Here is an 18,744-nt window from a genome sequence, read left to right as displayed (position 1 = left end):
CTGGGATTACCACTAGCACAGTGCACGCCTTTAATCCCAGCACTCAGGAGATAAAGGCAGGCAGATCTCTGAGTTCAAGGCCAACCTGGTCTACTTGCTCTGTAGACAGGCTCCAAAGCTACACAAAGAAATCCTGTCTCAAAAAAAAACCAAACAATACAAAACAGTGGTTGGTCCTGGTTCTGTGAGGTGCTGGGAGTGGAGCACAGCCTGGGGGGTGCTGAGCAAGCATTGCCCCCCCCCCCCCCCCCCCGTGCGCTTTAATTTGCCTCCCTAGGGGTCTTAGAGTTCCCCCAGTCTTCCTGTCGGAGGCTAGCATTTCCATAAACTGCCTACAGTGACAACCTCCAGTCACTCTCTACACAAGGCTGGGATTCCACCTGCTTTGTTCTTGTATTGAGTCAGGGTCTTACTGTGCAGACCATGCTATCCTCCAACTCACAGAGATGCGTCCTTCTGCCTGCTGATTGCTGGGATTAAAGGCGTGCATCGCTATGTACAGCAGTTTTGCTTTGGTTTGGGGTTTTTTGTTTTGTTTAGTTTTGGTTTTTGAAGACAGAGTTTCTCTGCGTAGCCCTGGCTATCCAAGAACTCACTGTGTAGACCAGGCTGGCCGTGAACTCAGAGATCTGTCCGCCTCTGCCTCCCAAGTGCTGGCATGTGTCTGTTTCTGCGCTCATGAATGGAGTAGGCCAGAGGTCTTAGATGCCCCAGAGTTGGAGTTGCAGGCCGCCGTGAGTTGCCTGATATGGGTGCTGGAAACAATTCTCAGTAAGAGTTTTACATAGTGCTGAGCCTTCTCTGCAGTCTTTGTTTTTTGAAAGAAGATTTCGTGTAAGGCTAACCTTGAGCTCTGTATAGCTACGGGTAGCCTTGAACTCCTCCTGCTCTTCCTGCATCTACTTCCTTACTGCTAAGATTACAAGCTTGAGCCATGCCATGCAAACCTATTATCTTCAGCACCACCCTGTCCATTCACTGTCGCAACTGACCTAGGACACCAGTGGAATAGCTGTGCCCTTCACTGTGAGATAAAGTCCTCCTACCTCGTCTGCAGTGGCTTCTTCCAGCCATATTCATCCTGAGATCCTCTGTGAGCCTGTCCACCCTGACTTCCTTCTTTCTACACTGGCCGCCCCAAACTGTCTAGATGTACTGTCTCCTGTATGGAGTACTCTAGGCACGTTGAATCGGGAGCATGCACACACAACACACACACACATACACAATACCTGTAGTTGTTTTCTTGGCCCTGCCTGAGCTGACATTCAAGTGGCTTCCTGGGTGGGGTCCACACTGGTCAGAGCATTTACGGTGTGGCCTGCTAACCCCAGTTGGTTATGATCTATGGTTTCCTGCCACCTGTTCTGCTAACTTGTCCCCAGTTAGTTCTGGAGTCTACTTGTCTCTCAGTCAGTCATCTCTTCCTCTCAGACCCTCCCGAAGTGTCCATCTCTGGCTATGATGACAACTGGTACCTCGGCCGCAGCGAAGCCATCTTGACCTGTGATGTACGCAGCAACCCAGAGCCCACAGGCTACGACTGGAGCACGTGAGTGACATGAACCTAGGACTGGGTGTGGGGAAGAGGGCTGGGGCCTAGAACCCTGGGTCTGAGGGAAAAGGCTTGGAGTCTGGGCCCCTAGGACTTAGGGTTGCCGTCTCCAGGACAGCCTGTTCCCCCTGGGTGCCTGCTTCACTGCTGTTCACCTCACCCCACACCCATAGGACCTCAGGCGTCTTCCCGACCTCCGCAGTTGTCCAGGGGTCTCAGCTCCTTGTCCACTCCGTGGATCGAATGGTCAACACTACCTTCATCTGTACAGCCACCAATGCTGTGGGGACAGGTCGTGCTGAGCAGGTCGTCCTGGTGCGAGGTAAGGAGGTCTTGGCATTGAGTATAAAGCCCTGTGGTTTCTCCCTTGGGTGCACTGATGCTGTCCTAGGATGAGAGGGAGTCACAATTCCCTCAGTCTGCACAGATAAGTGTATAGTATAGTTCAGCTTCTCCATCTCGGCCTGCAGGTGTAGGCTGTAATGGGGGTGACCAGAGAGGAGAGCTGGCAAAAGAGTTCCCAAGTGGGGACCTGCACTGAGTTATCTTAAAAGCCAAGGCCTAAGCTGGGTATGAGGTACGTCTGTAGTCCCAGCATTTATTCAAGAGCAGGAGGATTACTGTGAGGCTAGCCTTTGCTACATAGTGAGACCCTGTTTCAAAGAAAGCACCCAAAGTTCAGTGAGAGAAGAGAACCGGTGAGTCTATGATGGACACAGGAGCTAATGACAGCTGTCGAGGTTTGTCCCCAGGAGCAGACAAGATTGTCATAACGTTGCATACATGGTTCTTGTGACTACTGATGGATAAACTCACACCGAGCAAGTTTGCTCAGTCATGAGAACCACAGTCAAGACCCACAAGCTGGCCATGAGCCAAGGCTGGGAATTCTCTTGAAACTTGGAAATCCAGTCACCCAGATGTAACCTTTTATAGTCAGAACCATTGTCACTGAGACACATTCCAAGAAAGAGTGGCACTGACCAGGGCCTATAACGTGCCGCAGGAACCAGGAAAGAACTGTTCTTAGAACACCCTTAACCAGACCTGGTGGGGGCTGAGGCGGGAGAATAAGAAGTTTAGGGCCTACATGGACTACAGAGTGAGTTCTGAGTTAGCCTGGGCTACAGAACAAAACCATAATCTCAGAAAATAAAATATACCATAAAATAAAATATGACAAGAGACTTAGGGAAATGGCTCAGTGGTCGAGCCCCTGCCTAGAATCCCCCAGTGAGGGAATGGGGTGTGGCCCAGTGGTAGAGCACTTGACTAGCATGTTGGAAACCTTAAATTAAATCCTCAGTATGGAATCTGAGGAAGACTTAGAAGTACCACTGTAGATACCACACAGTTTGCTTATACAAATACATTAATCAGCCGGGCGGTGGTGGCGTACGCCCTTAATCCCAGCACTCGGGAGGCAGAGGCAGGTGGATCTCTGTGAGTTCGAGACCAGCCTGGTCTACAAGAGCTAGTTCCGGGACAGGCTCCAAAACCACAGAGAAACCCTGTCTCAAAAAAAAAAAAAACAAAAAAACAAAAAAAAAAAACAAATACATTAATCTGAAATACAGACCTTACCAAGCAGGACCTGAGCCCCTCAGAAACACAGCAAATGGCTTAGAGAGAAAGTAAATAACAGCTCAGCCCTGTGATGCAGTTGGACATGTGCTTCTTGAGAACACATCTTTGCTGAGACACACACAACTTTTGCTCATGCACCCATGGCAAGCTGACTTGCCTGTAGGAACAGAAACTTGCCTCGCTCATCAGCTCTGAACCCTTGGGGACATATACTTGGATGAAAACATTGTCAAACAGGGCCACAGTTCACATACAGAAACATCTTTCCTTACACACCTGAAGAACATTCTAGAAGACACTTCTGCATCCAGAGATTCTGAGTCACTAGGTCATCTGCTAAGCAATTCTTATTGAGGTTTCCTCTTGAGCACAAGTTCTTTTCTTTCTTTCTTTCTTTCTTTCTTTTTTAGATTTATTTATTATGTATACAGTGTTCTTTCTGCACATATGTCTATAGAAGAGGGCACAAGATCTCATTGCAGATGGTTGTAAACCACCATGTGGGTATTGGGAATTGAACCCATGACCTCTGGAAGTGCAGTCATGCTCTTAACCCCTGAGCCATCTCTCCAGCCCCCACAAATTCTTTAGTATTGGTGGTATGATAACAAATACAGGTGCAGTCCTTATGCTAAGGTTCAGCCAGTGGAGCCCAGCTCCACCCACTAGGAAACATGCTTAGCTGGAGCTACACCCTAAAGTCTCAGGAGGCTCAACTGGGTTTGTGACCCGAAGAATGTAGGATACAGTCTCTCTCTCTCTCTCTCTCTCTCTCTCTCTCTCTCTCTCTCTCTCTCTATTTTGATGTTTTCCTAAATAAATAAATAAGTGCTGCTCTTGAGATTTTTATATCAATTACTATTTCAGGCAGTTTTTGTTGTTATTCTGAAGCAATGCTTGAAGCCATCTTCTTTATAAAAGGAGGTTTCTCTCAGCTCAGAGACCCGGGGGTGCAGCTCCTATGGGTCTCATCTAGTCACAGCCTTCTTGCTTGTACATTCAAGGAAAGACAGCGGGGCATCGCATGGCAGAGGTGAGGAGCGCGTGGATACCTGTGTTCCTTTTTCTCATGTTTTGAAACAGCCCAAGCCATCTCTGACTCTGAATAGTCCAGCTTCTGCCTCCAAAGTGCTGAGGCTGTCCCTAGCTTGCTTAGTCCGGGCCTAGTTTAATAAATAGTCTGCTGTACAGTCAGATACTCCTAAACCCCAAGTGCAGAGAGAAACCTGGGTGGGCTGGAGAGATGGCTCAGTGGTTAAGTGTGGCTTGCTCTTGCAGAGACCCCCGGTTAGTTAGTTGGATTCACAGTACCCGTATTGGACAGCTGACACCTGCCTCTTAACTCCAGCTACAGGGAGATCGGATGTCTCTGGCTTCATGGGGTTCTTGCACTCACATGACAGGGAGATCGGATGTCTCTGGCTTCATGGGGTTCTTGCGCTCACATGTTCATACATCCACACACACACACACACACAGTTAAAAATAAAATCTTTGAGAGAAAGTTGGACAACCAAAGAAAAACTGCCATATAAAAAAGTCACCCATGACTCCCATAAAGATAGCCATGAACCCACCTATTGGCGGGACACTGTTGTTGAGATAACTGGAAGATCAAACATCTATTCATCCAAAATAGGGAATCGGACAGGTCCCTGTGTGGATAGCACCATAGACCAACTTGGTGAACCCATGCATTGTGCTGAGGTTACTTACGGTGCATACATGACACAAGGACAGCCGCATCATCAGAGCCCACCCCAGCGTCAGTGACAGTTCAGACTGGAGCACATGATGCAGCCTACGGGCAACTCACTTGTCTCTGTTTGTGGCACTGGGCAGCTCAGCTGGTCTGAGAGTCACTCGGCCTGCCTTACTGCTTCTCTAGGCTTAGAGAGGGAGCAAGGGAGTGACCCGGCCTTGCAGCTCATCACTTTCTGGTACTTTTAGCTGTTTATTTTCTGAGCTTAAATCCATCCCGGGGGATGGACTGCTCTGCCTCCCTTTTAACATTCAAGTTCAGCACTGGCTACTTAGTGAATCCAGACCCAGCCTGTGCAACCTGAGGCCATCTCAGAAATCCAGACAAGCTGGGTGTGTAGCAGTGTGGTCCGGTAATCACAGCACCTGGGAGACAAAGGCAGGAGGATTTCTTTGAATTTGAGGGCAGCCTGGTCAGCATAGCAGCCATATCTAAGCCAGCCATATCTTTTATTTTATTTTTTAAAAATATTTATTTATTTATTTATTATACAATATTTTGTCTGTATAGATGCCTGCAGGCCAGAAGAGGGTACCAGACCCCATTACAGATGGTTGTAAGCCACCATGTGGTTTCTGGGAATTGAACTCGGGACCTTTGGAAGAGCAGGCAATGCTCTTAACCTCTGAGCCATCTCTCCAGCCCCCCAGCCATATCTTTTAAAAGGAAAGAAAGGAAGGGAATAAATCCATTTGGCCATAGTTGGAGAGATCCACCCACACCAGGAAAACGAGGTTTCTAGGTCCAGCTGCCCTCTGAGGACATAAAGCCCTGCTCCCAGGCACATATTCGTGGTTCCAATATATTCAGTCTCACTAGAACATGGTTGTAGATGCTCAACAATTAAAACACAAGTGGGCACACTGTGACACATGGCAGCCTCTGCAGACAACTCACACCTTTGACTCACACACAAGTGACTAGACTCTGCCCGTGCTCCAAAGCTCCTCTCCAGCTTCATGGTTACACCCACATTTCCAAGGAAGAAGACTGAGGGATGCACTGACCAGCACTCAGGGGGCTTCATTCCTGCCTCCAGTACTTAGAGACAGTTACTGTCAATCTCCTTTCAGAGGCCACACCCACTGTCACAGATTCGGGTCCTTACACAGAATAATGTCCTGTTTGCATAGAACTTGCACACAACCCCCAAAACTATTACTTTATTACTATTTTTTATTACTTTGTTTGATTTTGTGTTTTGTTTGTTGTTTTGAGGCAGGGTCGCACTGTGTAGCCCTAGGTTGTGGGGGCTCACCATGTGCACCAGGCTGGCCTTGAACTCAGACACCTGCCTGCCTCTGCTTCCTGCATGCTGGGATCGGAAGCATGCCATAACTGTGCCCAGCATGTTTGAAAACATTACTTAGAAACTGGATGTGGCAACCCAGCTCTGTAATTTAAGCACTTCAGAGGTGGAGATAAGGAGATCAGGAAGCTGAGGATGGCTTGAGATTCATGGAATCCTCTCAAAAACCAAAACAAAATCCAAAAGCGATAGCCCTGTGATTAGGGGAGTAGCTAAGAGGTAGAGCCTCTGCTTAGAATCCCCCACTGAGGGGCTGGGAAATGGTTCAGTGGTTGAGCATGTTTTCATCATGAACAGAGTCTGGATTCCATTCCCAATGCTGTGAAAGAACTCGAAGGTTGGCAGCAGAATCCAGCTTGGCCACCAGACCGGAGGTAGCATAGCTGTCAGGGAATGCTAACTGGTTACATGTGGCCAAACAACTTTCACAGCTGGCCAGCAAGTTCACTGGTCAGGAACCCATTTGTATCTCCATTAGCTGGCTGAGAGCCATCGTGACAGCCCACAGGATTTTTGTATTGTAAAAAAGGCTCCTGGTGGGCCACAAGGCTTCCAATCCCCTGTCCTGTTGACTTCCTGTATGTTCCCCACCAGGCTGAACAGGTGGGGAGGGGCCCATGGGAGGTGAGCATGAGGCAGCCAGGGTGCAGGGAACACTAGAAAGAGCAGTGTGAGGTGGGCGAGGTGATTTGAGATCTCCCAAACCAAGAAGATACCCAGGAATGGTCAGTGCTTCCATTCCTCCTCCTGCCTGCACATTCTGGGCCTGAGTGGGAGGGAGCAGAGGGGCTCTACTTACTCCTGCCTCTCATCCTGAGCTGCTACATACATACAAGGGGCTGGGACCCCACCCCCTGACTACATGTTACCGGCTTTATTGTCTTTTGTTGTTTTGAGTGAGGGGTGGAAACAGCTTGGCCTCAAATGTGGGATCTTAACCTGAGTTTCCCCAGTAGATTCAATTGCAGGTCACAGAAGTGGGTTTAATTCTGCACGCTGGGTAATGTTGGAGATGGGATACAGGGCCTCAGACTGGGCAAGCAAATGCTCTACCACTGAGTGTCCCAAACCCCGCACTGGGAGATTCTACCCCGCACTGGGAGATTCTAGGCTCTACCACTGAGTCACGGCCCCAGTCCCTCACTGGGGGATTCTAGGCAGGGGCTCTACCACTGAGCCACACCCCAGCCCCTCACTGGAGGATTCTAGGCAGGAGCTCTACCACTGAGCCACACCCCCAGTCCCTCACTGGAGGACTGTAGGTAGCCGTTCTACTGCTGACCAACATACTCAGCCCAACAACTTTTCCTCCGAGAATTTTTAAGATCGTCTCACCATGTGGCCTTGATGGCATGATTGCCTTGCCTTATTCTCCCAATTGCTAGCGTGACAGTCTTGTGCCACCACACCTTGCTGTGGTCTTCATTTTTGAGCATGTTGTAGGTACAGATAGCTATCTAAGGCAGCATCAGCTGGCAGCCTCTCCTTAATACAGTTCCCACCCCGGCGTGAGGTGTCATGCCCACCCCTTCATCTTCCACCTCACCTTTCTCCTCCCTCTCCCACATAGTCACCTCGTAAGTTCTGGTCACTAACCCGTGTCCTGGGTCTCCCCCATGCCCTCCCCCCCAGATGTGTCCTCTTGACTCCCTCTCCTCTTTTTCTCTCTCCTTCCTTTCTCTTCAGACACCCCCCAGGCCTCCCGAGATGTGGGTCCGCTGGTGTGGGGGGCCGTGGGGGGAACATTGCTGGTGCTACTTCTGGCTGGGGGGTTCCTGGCCTTCATCCTGCTGAGGGGGAGGAGGAGGCGGAAGAGCCCTGGAGGAGGAGGAAATGATGGCGACAGAGGATCCTACGATCCAAAGACTCAGGTGTTTGGGAACGGGGGTCCTGTCTTCTGGAGGTCATCATCCCCAGAGCCCATGAGGCCAGATGGCAGGGAAGAAGAAGAGGAGGAGGACGAAGAGGCGAAGGCCGAGGAAGGCCTCATGCTGCCTCCACACGAGTCACCCAAGGACGACATGGAATCTCATTTGGATGGCTCCCTCATTTCTCGGCGGGCAGTTTATGTGTGACCCCACGCTGTAGACACCGGACACATAGAGACGCCAATTCCCACCCCCACTGCCAACCACACCAACGCCAGCCAGCAATGGGATGGCTAGGGACCGGTTGGACTGGTTCTTCTTCAGCACACAGGAGTTGGAAGGCCACCTTCCCAGTTTCTGGATGGAGGACAAGTGGAACCACACACCAGACTCCTATCTCCAGGCCCTCATGGACCCCAAGAGCGCCATGGTGCACACTCAGGACTCCTTAGAGCTTTGCTTTCGGCCCCAGCCTGGCCCTGGCCCCGAAACACTCAGGAGCTAATAAATGCCTTGTCAGAAAAACTTAGGGGTGTTTTGTAATACATCAGACCCCTCTCTTTGTGTCCTGGGGAACAAGTGGGTGGGACAGAGACCCTAAGTACTGAAGCTTGAAAGAAAAATACGTGGGGGCCCAGATTGAGAGATGTCACGGCACTTGCGCCCAAGCTCCCCTGTAGCTGCTGGGATTGAGAATGGGGTCCCTGACTTTGAGGCGCAGAGACAGGAGTATGGGGAAGGGAGCTTGAACTCTTGGACAGGTGGGTGAGCAATTGGCTTGGGGCTGAGTTTCCTCAGGGAGAGAAAGGCTAACTCCCTTGATTCTGAGTTCTAATGATCTGTGGGGTGGGGACCTTCCTTTTTCTGTTGTGGAAGGTCCTAGGAATGGAAGGCTGCTTTTCTCTGTATTTGGAGACCTCAAGGATGTAGAGGCAGGTTCCAGGTGTTGGTGATACCCAGATGGTCCTACCTTGATGTCCTCAAAGTGTCCTGTCCTGGAGGACTCCCACTCTCCTAACAGGGTTTGGTCCCATGGGAGTTACCAGAAATTCTGATGGGCCTCACCACCCCCATACCACACACACACATACTCACACGCACAACATATATAGCAGAAACACAATCTGATTCCAAGCGTACCAAACCATCTGCCCCTGGGAGGAGGTGAGCTTAACCCCCGCGCCCCCCCCACCCCCGGCCCATCTGACTTCTTGAGACACTAGGATCAGAGGATGCCTTCTGGGTGGGTGGGGCAGCCAGGAAGCCTGGATATGTGCACTTCCTCAACCGGGAGTCATAGATCCCATAATGCTAAGCCTGTGTCCACCATGCTGAGGACATAAAAGTGGTGCAGATCACAGAGCCCTGTCCTGTGGGAACGTGGCCAGCCAGCAACAATGGCAGGAAGAGTTGAGTGTTTGCGATGGCCTTGTGTCGCGCACTCTTGCTGCCCCCCCAACACACACACACACACACACACACACTGGAAACTTGTGGAGGATGCCCATCAGGAGAGCGGATGCTGAATGCACACCCTGGACAGCTTCCCCTCTGAGTCTGGGAAACACATTAACTAACGTCATTGGTGACACTCTAGAGCTTTGCATCCGTGTCTATTCTGGGTGTTCATGGCAGGTGCCCACCATCTTCTCCGTCCTGAGAGCAGGACCAGCAATTTGCTTGATTTCTGTCTGCACACAGATCACCTCTCACAGGTCTGCCTGTGGCCAAGCCAGGCCTATGGATCCAGTGAGGAGGCAGGGCCTTTGCTCCAGGAACCCTGCCATACTGAACAATTGGGGATGAGAAATTGTGTGAGCTCTCCTGACGGGCCTAAAAACATGACATTCCCTTAATAATGAAGGGTTCTGCTCCTGACACTTCAGCCTGTGCTCCACATCCTTCCCCTTTCTCTTCTTCACTCAATACCACAGTCTTCATGCTGTTCCTGTGTGTATTTTTTTTTTCTGTATGAGACAGTCCTCAAATGCTCTCTACCAAGGTTGAACTTGAAGAACTTCTTCCTACTGCTTCCCCCTTGTGTGTGGATATTGTTTTGTTTTTTTGTTTTTGTTTTTTGTTTGTTTTGTTTTATTTTGTTTGGTTTGGTTTGGTCTTTCTAGACAGGGTTTCTCTAGCTTTGGAGCCTGTCCTGGAACTAGCTCTTGTAGACCAGGCTGGCCTCAAACTCACAGAGATCCGCCTGCCTCTGCCTCCCGAGTGCTGGGATTAAAGGAGTGTGCCACCACCGCCCGGCTTGTTTGTGGCTCTGACTGTCCTGGAACTGACTCTGTAGCCCAGACTATGTTCACACTCTTGACATTCCTCCTGCTTCAACCTCTTGAGTGCTGCAATTATAGGTGCCTCTAAACTGTCACAACTGGCTCTCCTTGTTCCTTAAAAAAAGACCCCAGGCTGCCCCAGGACCTTTACACTAGCTATTTCTCTACAGTACAACACAGAGTACTCAAAATACCCCTTCACAGATAAGCCCTGTCTGCCTGGCTTTCTGTCACTCCTTGCCCCCCCCCCCATTCTGAACATTCTGAACTGTATGTCCAGTTCCAGCTTGACATTAGATAGCACCCAATCTGCTTGTTTGCTGTTGGCCAAGGTCAGCCTGGGCTACCTTAAGACCCTGCCTGGGCAGTGAGCTCCATGAAGGTGGGGACTTTCTGCATTTAGTTCATTTCCATGTCTCTTCCCACCTACACAGGTGAGATGTCCCTGAATCAGGTGCACAGGGCAGTTGTTTGACACAAAGCCCCATCCATGGTGGGGTGGACAGGCAGAAGATGTGCTCAAACACTGAGCACTTGCCTAGCATGCTTGAGACCCTGGGTTTAGTTTCCTGTACAGCCAAAGGAAACAAGGCCAGAAGGCAGAGGCATGCATTCATCCTGGGCTACATAGTGAGACCCTGTCTCAAAACAGCATTTAGAAAGATTGGTATCTGTGGTATCTGAGGAATGAAGCTGGAAGCAGCAGCTATGAGGTCCTTAGTAAGCCCCGTGTTTTCTTTGTCCTAACAGAGTCACCCAGCACAGCAGGCGCAGGGGCCACAGGCGGCATCATCGGAGGCATCATCGCCGCCATCATTGCCACCGCAGTGGCTGCCACAGGCATCCTCATTTGCCGACAACAGCAGAAGGAACAGAGGCTTCAGGGGGCTGATGAGGAAGAAGAGTGAGTGATGGGGTCTTGAGAAGTGTTTGGGAGTAGGGATGTCAAGGTTGGGGAGCACAGGGTGGGGACAGAAGGAAAAATCCTAAAGGTGGTGTGAGACAGAGACCACCATGAATAACCATAACTAACGGTGGTGAGGAAAGATTTTTCTCTTCCTTGTGAAGTATGGGTATTAGAAACTCTCTGAGATGTCATAAGAGCCCAGGCCCCGACTATCTTGTTGCTCCACCTTCTCCTGAGCTTCAGCTCTTAAGGGATGCTAAGTGTGGGTTCCCAGCACTTGGGAGGTAGAAGCAGGAGGATCAGAAGTTCAAGGTCATGCTCCCTCTGTTACATCTGTCTCAAAAAAAAAAACAGCAATGAAAAAAAAAACTAAGAAGAAAGGTACAGGAGCCAGGGAGATGAGTCAGTTGCTAAGAATTTGAATTCCATCTCTACTGCCTTTATTAAAAATAGATAAATAAATCAGCCAGGTGGTGGTGCACACTTTTAATCCCAGCACTCGGGAGGCAGAGGCAGGCAGACCTCTGAATTTGAGGCTAACTTAGTATACAGAGAGAGTTCCAAGACAGCCAGGGCTACACAGAGAAACCCTGTCTTAGGGGGAAGAAAAGTGTAGTGGTGAATACTTGCACCCCATCCCTGAGGAAGCAGACAGGTGGCCTAGCATACCTGCTGTTCCACTCTGTCTTCGTTTCTGTCCTATTGCTGGGAAGAGACACTGTGACCAAGACAGCTTTTTTTTTTTTTTTTTTTAGAATTATTTCTTCTCTGTGAGTTCGAGGCCAGCCTGGTCTACAAGAGCTAGTTCCAGGACAGGACCAAAACCTACAGAGAAACCCTGTCTCGAAAAATCCAAAAAAAAAAGAATTATTTCTTTATTATGTACACAGTGTTCTGCCTGCATGTACACCTGACAGAAGAGGGCACCAGATCCATTATAGATGGTTGTGGGCCACCATGTGGTTGCTGGGAATTGAACTCAGGACCTCTAGAAGAACTACCAGTGCTCTTAACCTCTGAGCCATCTCTCCAGCCCCCGACCAAGACTGCTATTAAAGAAAGGCTTGCGTACAGATTCTGGGGCAAGTCCATGATTGTCATGGTGCTGGCAGTAGGCAGGCCTGGCACTGGAGCGGTTGCAGGGATCTTAAGTGCTAATCCCAGGCAGCAGGCGGAGAAGAATGAGACTGATCCTGGGCTTTTGAAACCTCAGAGTGACAAACCTCAGTGACACACATCTCCAACAAGGCCACACCTCTTAATCCTTCCCAAACAGTTCCATTAACTGGGGAGCCAGCATACAAACATATAAGCTCATGGGGATCATTCTTGTTCAAACCACTACACAGGCTGATGAGAAACAATCTCAACAAAATTAAGATATTGGCCAGTAAGTTGACTCAGCCAGTAAAGATGCTTGCTGCTAAGCCTGATGACCTGAGTTCATTCCCTGAAATCCACATGGTGGAAAGGGAGAGAGCCCTTCCACAAGTTTTCCTTTGACCTCAGCATGCATGAACATGTGTGTGTCACACACAGAGTCAGACAGAGAGACTAAATAAATAAATGTAATTTTAAAATTTAATATACGGGGGCTGGAGAGATGGCTCAGAGGTTAAGAGCACTGGCTGCTCTTCCAGAGGTCCTGAGTTCAAGTCCCAGCAACCGCATATTGGCTGACAACCTTCTGCAAGGAGAAATGAGATCTGGTGCCCTCTTCTGGCCTGCAGGGATACATGCAGATAGAACACTGTATACATAATAAATAAATTTTTTTTAAAAGATTTTAAAAAAATAATAATGTGCACACTAACCAAGGATGATGGTATACGCTTATGATCCCAGATCTCAGGAGGATGAGGTAGGAGGATTGAGAATTCAAGGCCAGTTTCGGATGCCCTATCTCACAACAAATAGTACATTCCCATTTCCGGGCTAACCCCGAAACCCACTGAGCCAGAATTCCCACAAGAAGACTGGGTTTTGAATTAGTAACATGCTTCCTAAATGACTCTGCTGTATAAGTCTACTGTTTTCTTCTTTAACTTAAAAAAAAGAAGAAGAAGAAGCCAGGTGGTGGTGGCACACAACCTAATCCCAGCACTGAGGAGGTAGAGGCAGGCAGATCTCGAGGCCAGCCTGGTCTACAGAGCAACTTCCAGCACCAGCACTGCTAGGGATGTTTGTAAAACCAAAAAAAAAAAAAAAAAAAAAAAAAAAAAAAAAAAAATTTATTAAGATTTATTTTTATGCCGGGCGGTGGTGGCGCACGCCTTCAATCCCAGCACTCGGGAGGCAGAGGCAGGCGGATCTCTGGGAGTTCGAGGCCAGCCTGGTCTACAAGAGCTAGTTCCAGGACAGGCACCAAAAACTTCAGAGAAACCCTGTCTCGAAAAATCAAAAAAAAAAAAAAAAAAAAAGAAGATTTATTTTTATTTTCTCGGTGTGTTTATTTGCTTATATGCCTCTACTTGTTATGCCCAAATCCGCAAAGTCCCCCAAAAAGCCAACAAAGAGACCAAGTCCCATATGTAAAAGCAAAGAGCCTTTATTTTATGCAAGTTTGCAAACTCAGTCTCTCCGCATGTCCAACAAATTGGAATAAACAGAGATCCCCCGAGCTCACTTAGAATAGGGTTTTTTTTTAAGATTTATTTATTATGTACACAGTGTTCAACCTCCATATATGCCTGCAGGCCGGAAAAGGGCACCAGATCTCATTACAGATGGTTGTGAGCCACCATGTGGTTGCTGGGAATTGAACTCAGGACCTCCAGAAGAGCAGTCAGTGCTCTTAACCTCTAAGCCATCTCTCCAGCCCCTAGAATAGGGTTTTATAGTAGTAAAGGTGGGGGTAAGGGGTTTCTGAGGTTCAGGACCCCTGATTGGCTGACATTTGTCTAGGGGTGTCCTGGTGAGTATGTGCTGGCAGATGATCCTATCTACAGTGGTTGGAATGTTAAGACATTTTGTTTGGATGGTCTGTTTTTGGGTGGTGCTCAGGTAATCTTAGTTTATGGTCCTTCCTGTGACCAGGTATGATTGCTTCAGGGTAAACTACTGAGACTCGGGGCTCCATTTAAATTTATCAATGGGTGAGTCCTACTCTGGCAGGTGATAATGGTTGGAAATAAAGAACTTCCTTTGGGTGAGCTGTTTATATTTAGCTTATCATGGCTGATTCCTACATCTGCCAGTATTGGGATTAAAGGTATGTGCCCCCACTGCTTGGCTATTTGTTTGTTTTGGAAATATGGCATATTTATGTTATGTAGCCTTGGCTATCTTGGAACTTGGTCTGTAGACCAGGCTGGCCTGGAACTCAGAGATCTGCCTGCCTCTGCCTCCTCTCCTGAGTGCCGGGATTAAAGGTGTGTGCCTCCATTGCCTAGTTTGAATTCAGGTTTTTCAAAGCATATATCTGCTAGTCAACTTGCCTATATATTTTTGTTTTGTTTTTAAGATTTCTTTTCTTAGTTGGATGGCAGTGGCGCATGCCTTTCATTCCAGCTCTCAGGAGACAGAAGCAGGTAGAGTTCAAGACCAGTCTGGTCTATAGAACAAGCCCCAAGACAGCAGGAATACAGAGAAACATTGACTTGAAAACAAAAAAGGAAAAACTGAAGAAAAAATAGATTTATTCTTATTTGTGTGTGTGCGCGCGCATGTGTGTCTGTCTGTCTGTCTTTGTGTATGTGTGGGTCTCTGTGACTGTGTGTGTGTGCCCCCAGCGGCCAAAAGACCTTGAATATAGGAGCACCTGATAAGGGTGCTGGGAATTGAACACAAGTCCTTTGGAAAGGCAGCCAGTGCTCTTACCCATTGAGCCATCTCTCCAATCTCCCTTTGAAAGTGTGTGTGTGTGTGTGTGTGTGTGTAAGAGAATGTTATCTAGTGGAGGTCAAAGGGTCTCTATTTCCACCATTTGGGTCTCAAGACAAAAAGCTTAGTGGCAAGCCCTTTCACCCACTAAACAGTCTTAACAACCCCATTTTGTTTTTTGCCTATGTGCATGTGAATACAAGCTTAATCAAGTATGTGTTACCGATGTTTGTACACAGAGAGGGCAGAGGATGACCTTGGATGGCATTCCCCAGGCTCCACCCACCTTGGTCTGTTTGTTTTTGAAACAGGATCCCACTAGTACCTGTTGGCCTGGAACTCCTCAAGTAGGCAGGGCTGGTCTTGAACTCAAGATTCCCTCCTCAGTGCTGGGGTCACAGGTCTGCCCCACACACCTGGCTCACTTATTTGAATGAGAATTTTTTGAATTCTTCCCAGAAGGGTCTGGGATGCCAGGTCTCTACCTTACTCAGTTTGACTCCCTCAGAGCACTGGGGTTGGGGGCAGGGACAGTGCTAAAAACCACAGTAAAAAACCAGCATTTTGATACCTGGCCAGATATCCTGTAAAAGAATAAACTGGGGATGCGGGGGGGGCTAGCATCCTTTGATCTGACTCCTACCCTTGACCCCTGCAGACTTGAAGAACCTCCCTCCTATAAACCACCAACCCCCAAGGCCAAGTTGGAAGAACCAGAGATGGTGAGATGTTCCTCTAGAGCCCCAGCTACCCTACTTCCCTGGGGTTGAGTGGGAGGGGGCTGTTGGGCTGGGACAGGGCTGTCTGGGAAGGGCCACCATGAGGGGTCCTGACTTCTTACTCTTATGTCATGCCACAGCCCTCCCAACTCTTCACTCTGGGGGCCTCAGAGCACAGCTCAGTGAAGACGCCATACTTCGATGCTGGTGTCTCTTGTGCTGATCAGGTGGGAGTTCCTGGGTAAACTAGGGTGGTTTTAGGGCTGGGTTAAGAGTCAGGGGGTCAAGGCTGAGTAGAGTAGAGTGACTTAGGGCTTCTGAGTTGCCCAGGATCTGTGCCTGCAACAGAGGTACCATCATGGAGACATCCCCCTAGGTCCCCTCTATGATGGAGACAACATTCCCCTGGGGTCTCCTCTATGATAGAAACATTTCTCTGAGGTCCCCTGGATGGTCAGGAGTTGAGTAAGGAGGTCAAAGCTGCTTGAGGGTTAAAGCCCTGATTGGCACTCAGGGTTAAATAAAGATTGAGGCCAGAGCTTGGTAGCTCCTGCCTATAATCTCAACCCTTGGGGAGCTGAGGCAGGAGGATTGCAAGAATTCGAATCATAGTGCGTTCAACCAACCTGGTCTACATAGTTCAAGGCTGGCATGAGTTAAAGAGTGAGACTTTGTTTCAAAATAGCCAAGGAGACCAGCAGGATTGTTGACTGAGCAGTTTTGCACTTGCTGTGTCATGGTGAGGACCACAGCTGGAGACTGAGGGAGGGTTTGTGTCACGTACTAGGCCATTGCCAAATGCCTGGGACTCCAGCTTTGAGGGTCAGATACCCTCTTCTGGCCTTTGTGTATACACACACACACACACACACATGCGCGTGCACGCAAGTTATTTTCAACAGCCAAAAGAAAAGACTGACTGTCGAGCCTGGTATAGTCTCAGTACTTGGGAGTCTGAGGCAGGATTACACTGTTTGAGCCCATCCTTGCTGCATGGTGTATGTGTTTGAAAATACAAAAATCAAGAGTGCATACTTACCCCAACACTACGAGTTCAAGGCCAGCCTAGAAAAAAGAAACAAGCAAACATACCACAAAAGAAGTCAAGCCAGGCGGTGGTGGCGCACGCCTTTAATCCCAGCACTCAGGAGGCAGAGGCAGGCGGATCTCTGTGAGTTCGAGGCCAGCCTGGTCTACAAGAGCTAGTTCCAGGACAGGCTCCAAAACCACAGAGAAACCCTGTCTCGAAAAACCAAAAAAAAAAAAGAAGTCAAGTGTAAGGATTTGGGTTCAGGGATCAAGGAAGAGGACTGGCAGGGTGAGGAAGCCAGTGCTGGGCAGGATGGCCATACTGAGAAGTTCCATCCAGGGAGAAAGGATGACAGTGGGGTGGTTGAGTCTTTTTAGCAAAGGATGGTCAGGAATCTTGGACCAAGGGGCAGATCAGGGAATGCCATTCTGAGACTGAGGTGACCTTGAATTCCTGCATGCTCACCACTTGTAGGATACGCCTCGGTATCACGAGCTGCCCACCCTGGAAGAGCGGTCAGGGCCCCTGCTTTTGGGAGCCACAGGCCTGGGACCTTCTCTTCTGGTACCTCCAGTACCCTCTGCTGTGGAGGGTGTTACCCTGGATCTTGAAGACGAGGAGGAAGATGAGGAGGAAGAAGACTTCCTGGATAAAATTAATCCTATTTATGATGCCCTGTCCTACCCCAGCCCCTCTGATTCCTACCAAGGCAAAGACTTTTTTGTGTCACGGGCCATGTATGTGTGAGGCACAGGGCCTCTGATCTCTCACCTTTCACCCTTGACCCTGCCCCCCCAGCTTCCCACCAGTGATCTAGGACACTCTGACTTCCAGACAAGCCAGGGTCAGCTATCATCCCTGCAATCCACCTGTGACTTCTTAGTGGCTCCACCGTGACCTCCAACTTATGATTCTGACCCAGACAGACCTGCGTGGCTGGAAACAAGGGAATTTTATCTCCCGAGGCGGGGAGCTCAGAGGGTCCTTCCGCACCACCTCTGACCCCCTAAAGGACTCCTAAGACTGTGACAGTCTGACCTTGCCACTCACTGCCCACCTAGATCTCACCTACCCGTAAAGAAGACTTGGGACCTTGGACTTGCCCTCAGGCAATAGAGTCCCCACAGGTCTACAAGAAGGGGATCAGGGGCCCCCTGCTGCTCAGACCTGAGCCCTCCAGGCAGCAGAAGCTCACCTGATCCCTCCCCACCCTCCTTCCCAAAGGTGAAAAGAAGACTCCCCTGTGTAAGGTAGGACCTCCCCATCTCCACCCACTCCTGCAGGCAGGAATCTCAGGGTTCATACCCTCTTCTCATCACCTGGTACCCCAGTTCCTGTCTCCAGAGCTGGAGGGGAGAGCCTAATGCAAGTGTGCCTTGCCACCCCAGGTTTGAGAGATTTGCTCTCATCTTGAAGACTACTGAATCCTTTTGTCCTCTATCTAATGGAAGGGAATTACACATTCCTCTTTAGGGGGTTGGCATGTGTATGAGATGGGGCATCTGGGTTGGGAGTTTGGGCAATATTATTTTGTAAGCATTTCCTACAAAATATGAATTTATACTTTGATAAAGTCTTGTGTTTTCTGTGAGTTTAGAGTGGGATAAGATATGAGGGAAATGTGTAAGGGCTGGGGCTTGAAGGAATCAGAGAGCTATAAGTCAATACAAAATTGGTCCCCTCCGCAAAGACCAAAGATATCCCAGAAATTGATAATAGTAATAAGTAAAACCGCATCAACTAAAACAAAATGACAGGGATGCAAGAGGCGTCTGACGTGCAGACTATATTGAAAGGACTGGCTACAACAGCTGCCTAACGATTAACAGCTCAAAGTAATGGAAACAGAGATAAGCACACCAGTAACCAGCCAAGGGGGCTTAGGTTTAGTAAGTCAATGGCA

The 18,744-nt window shown here is 49.0% G+C and overlaps 1 protein-coding gene across 2 annotated transcripts in view; it reads left to right on the top strand.

The window, feature by feature from the left end:
- Nectin2 (nectin cell adhesion molecule 2) overlaps positions 1-18,361 on the top strand; it is a 35,068-nt gene extending 16,707 nt beyond the window's left edge. The window contains exons 4-9 of one of the 2 annotated variants that reach the window (XM_057763062.1): positions 1,435-1,552; positions 1,729-1,877; positions 11,114-11,267; positions 15,751-15,814; positions 15,952-16,038; positions 17,316-18,361. In XM_057763062.1, coding sequence (XP_057619045.1) covers positions 1,435-1,552; positions 1,729-1,877; positions 11,114-11,267; positions 15,751-15,814; positions 15,952-16,038; positions 17,316-17,588 — 845 coding nt within the window. In that variant the 3' untranslated portion in view covers positions 17,589-18,361. Of the gene's footprint in view, positions 1-1,434; positions 1,553-1,728; positions 1,878-7,899; positions 8,589-11,113; positions 11,268-15,750; positions 15,815-15,951; positions 16,039-17,315 lie in introns of those variants that run through there. The other variant, XM_057763063.1, reaches the window with a different exon arrangement.
- The last annotated feature ends 383 nt before the right edge of the window (positions 18,362-18,744 follow it).

The sequence above is a fragment of the Chionomys nivalis genome, chromosome 2, assembly GCF_950005125.1.
Source record: "Chionomys nivalis chromosome 2, mChiNiv1.1, whole genome shotgun sequence".
NCBI lineage: Eukaryota > Metazoa > Chordata > Mammalia > Rodentia > Cricetidae > Chionomys > Chionomys nivalis.
Note: the sequence above shows the minus strand (reverse complement) of the source record. Positions and strands in the feature narration are given on the sequence as shown.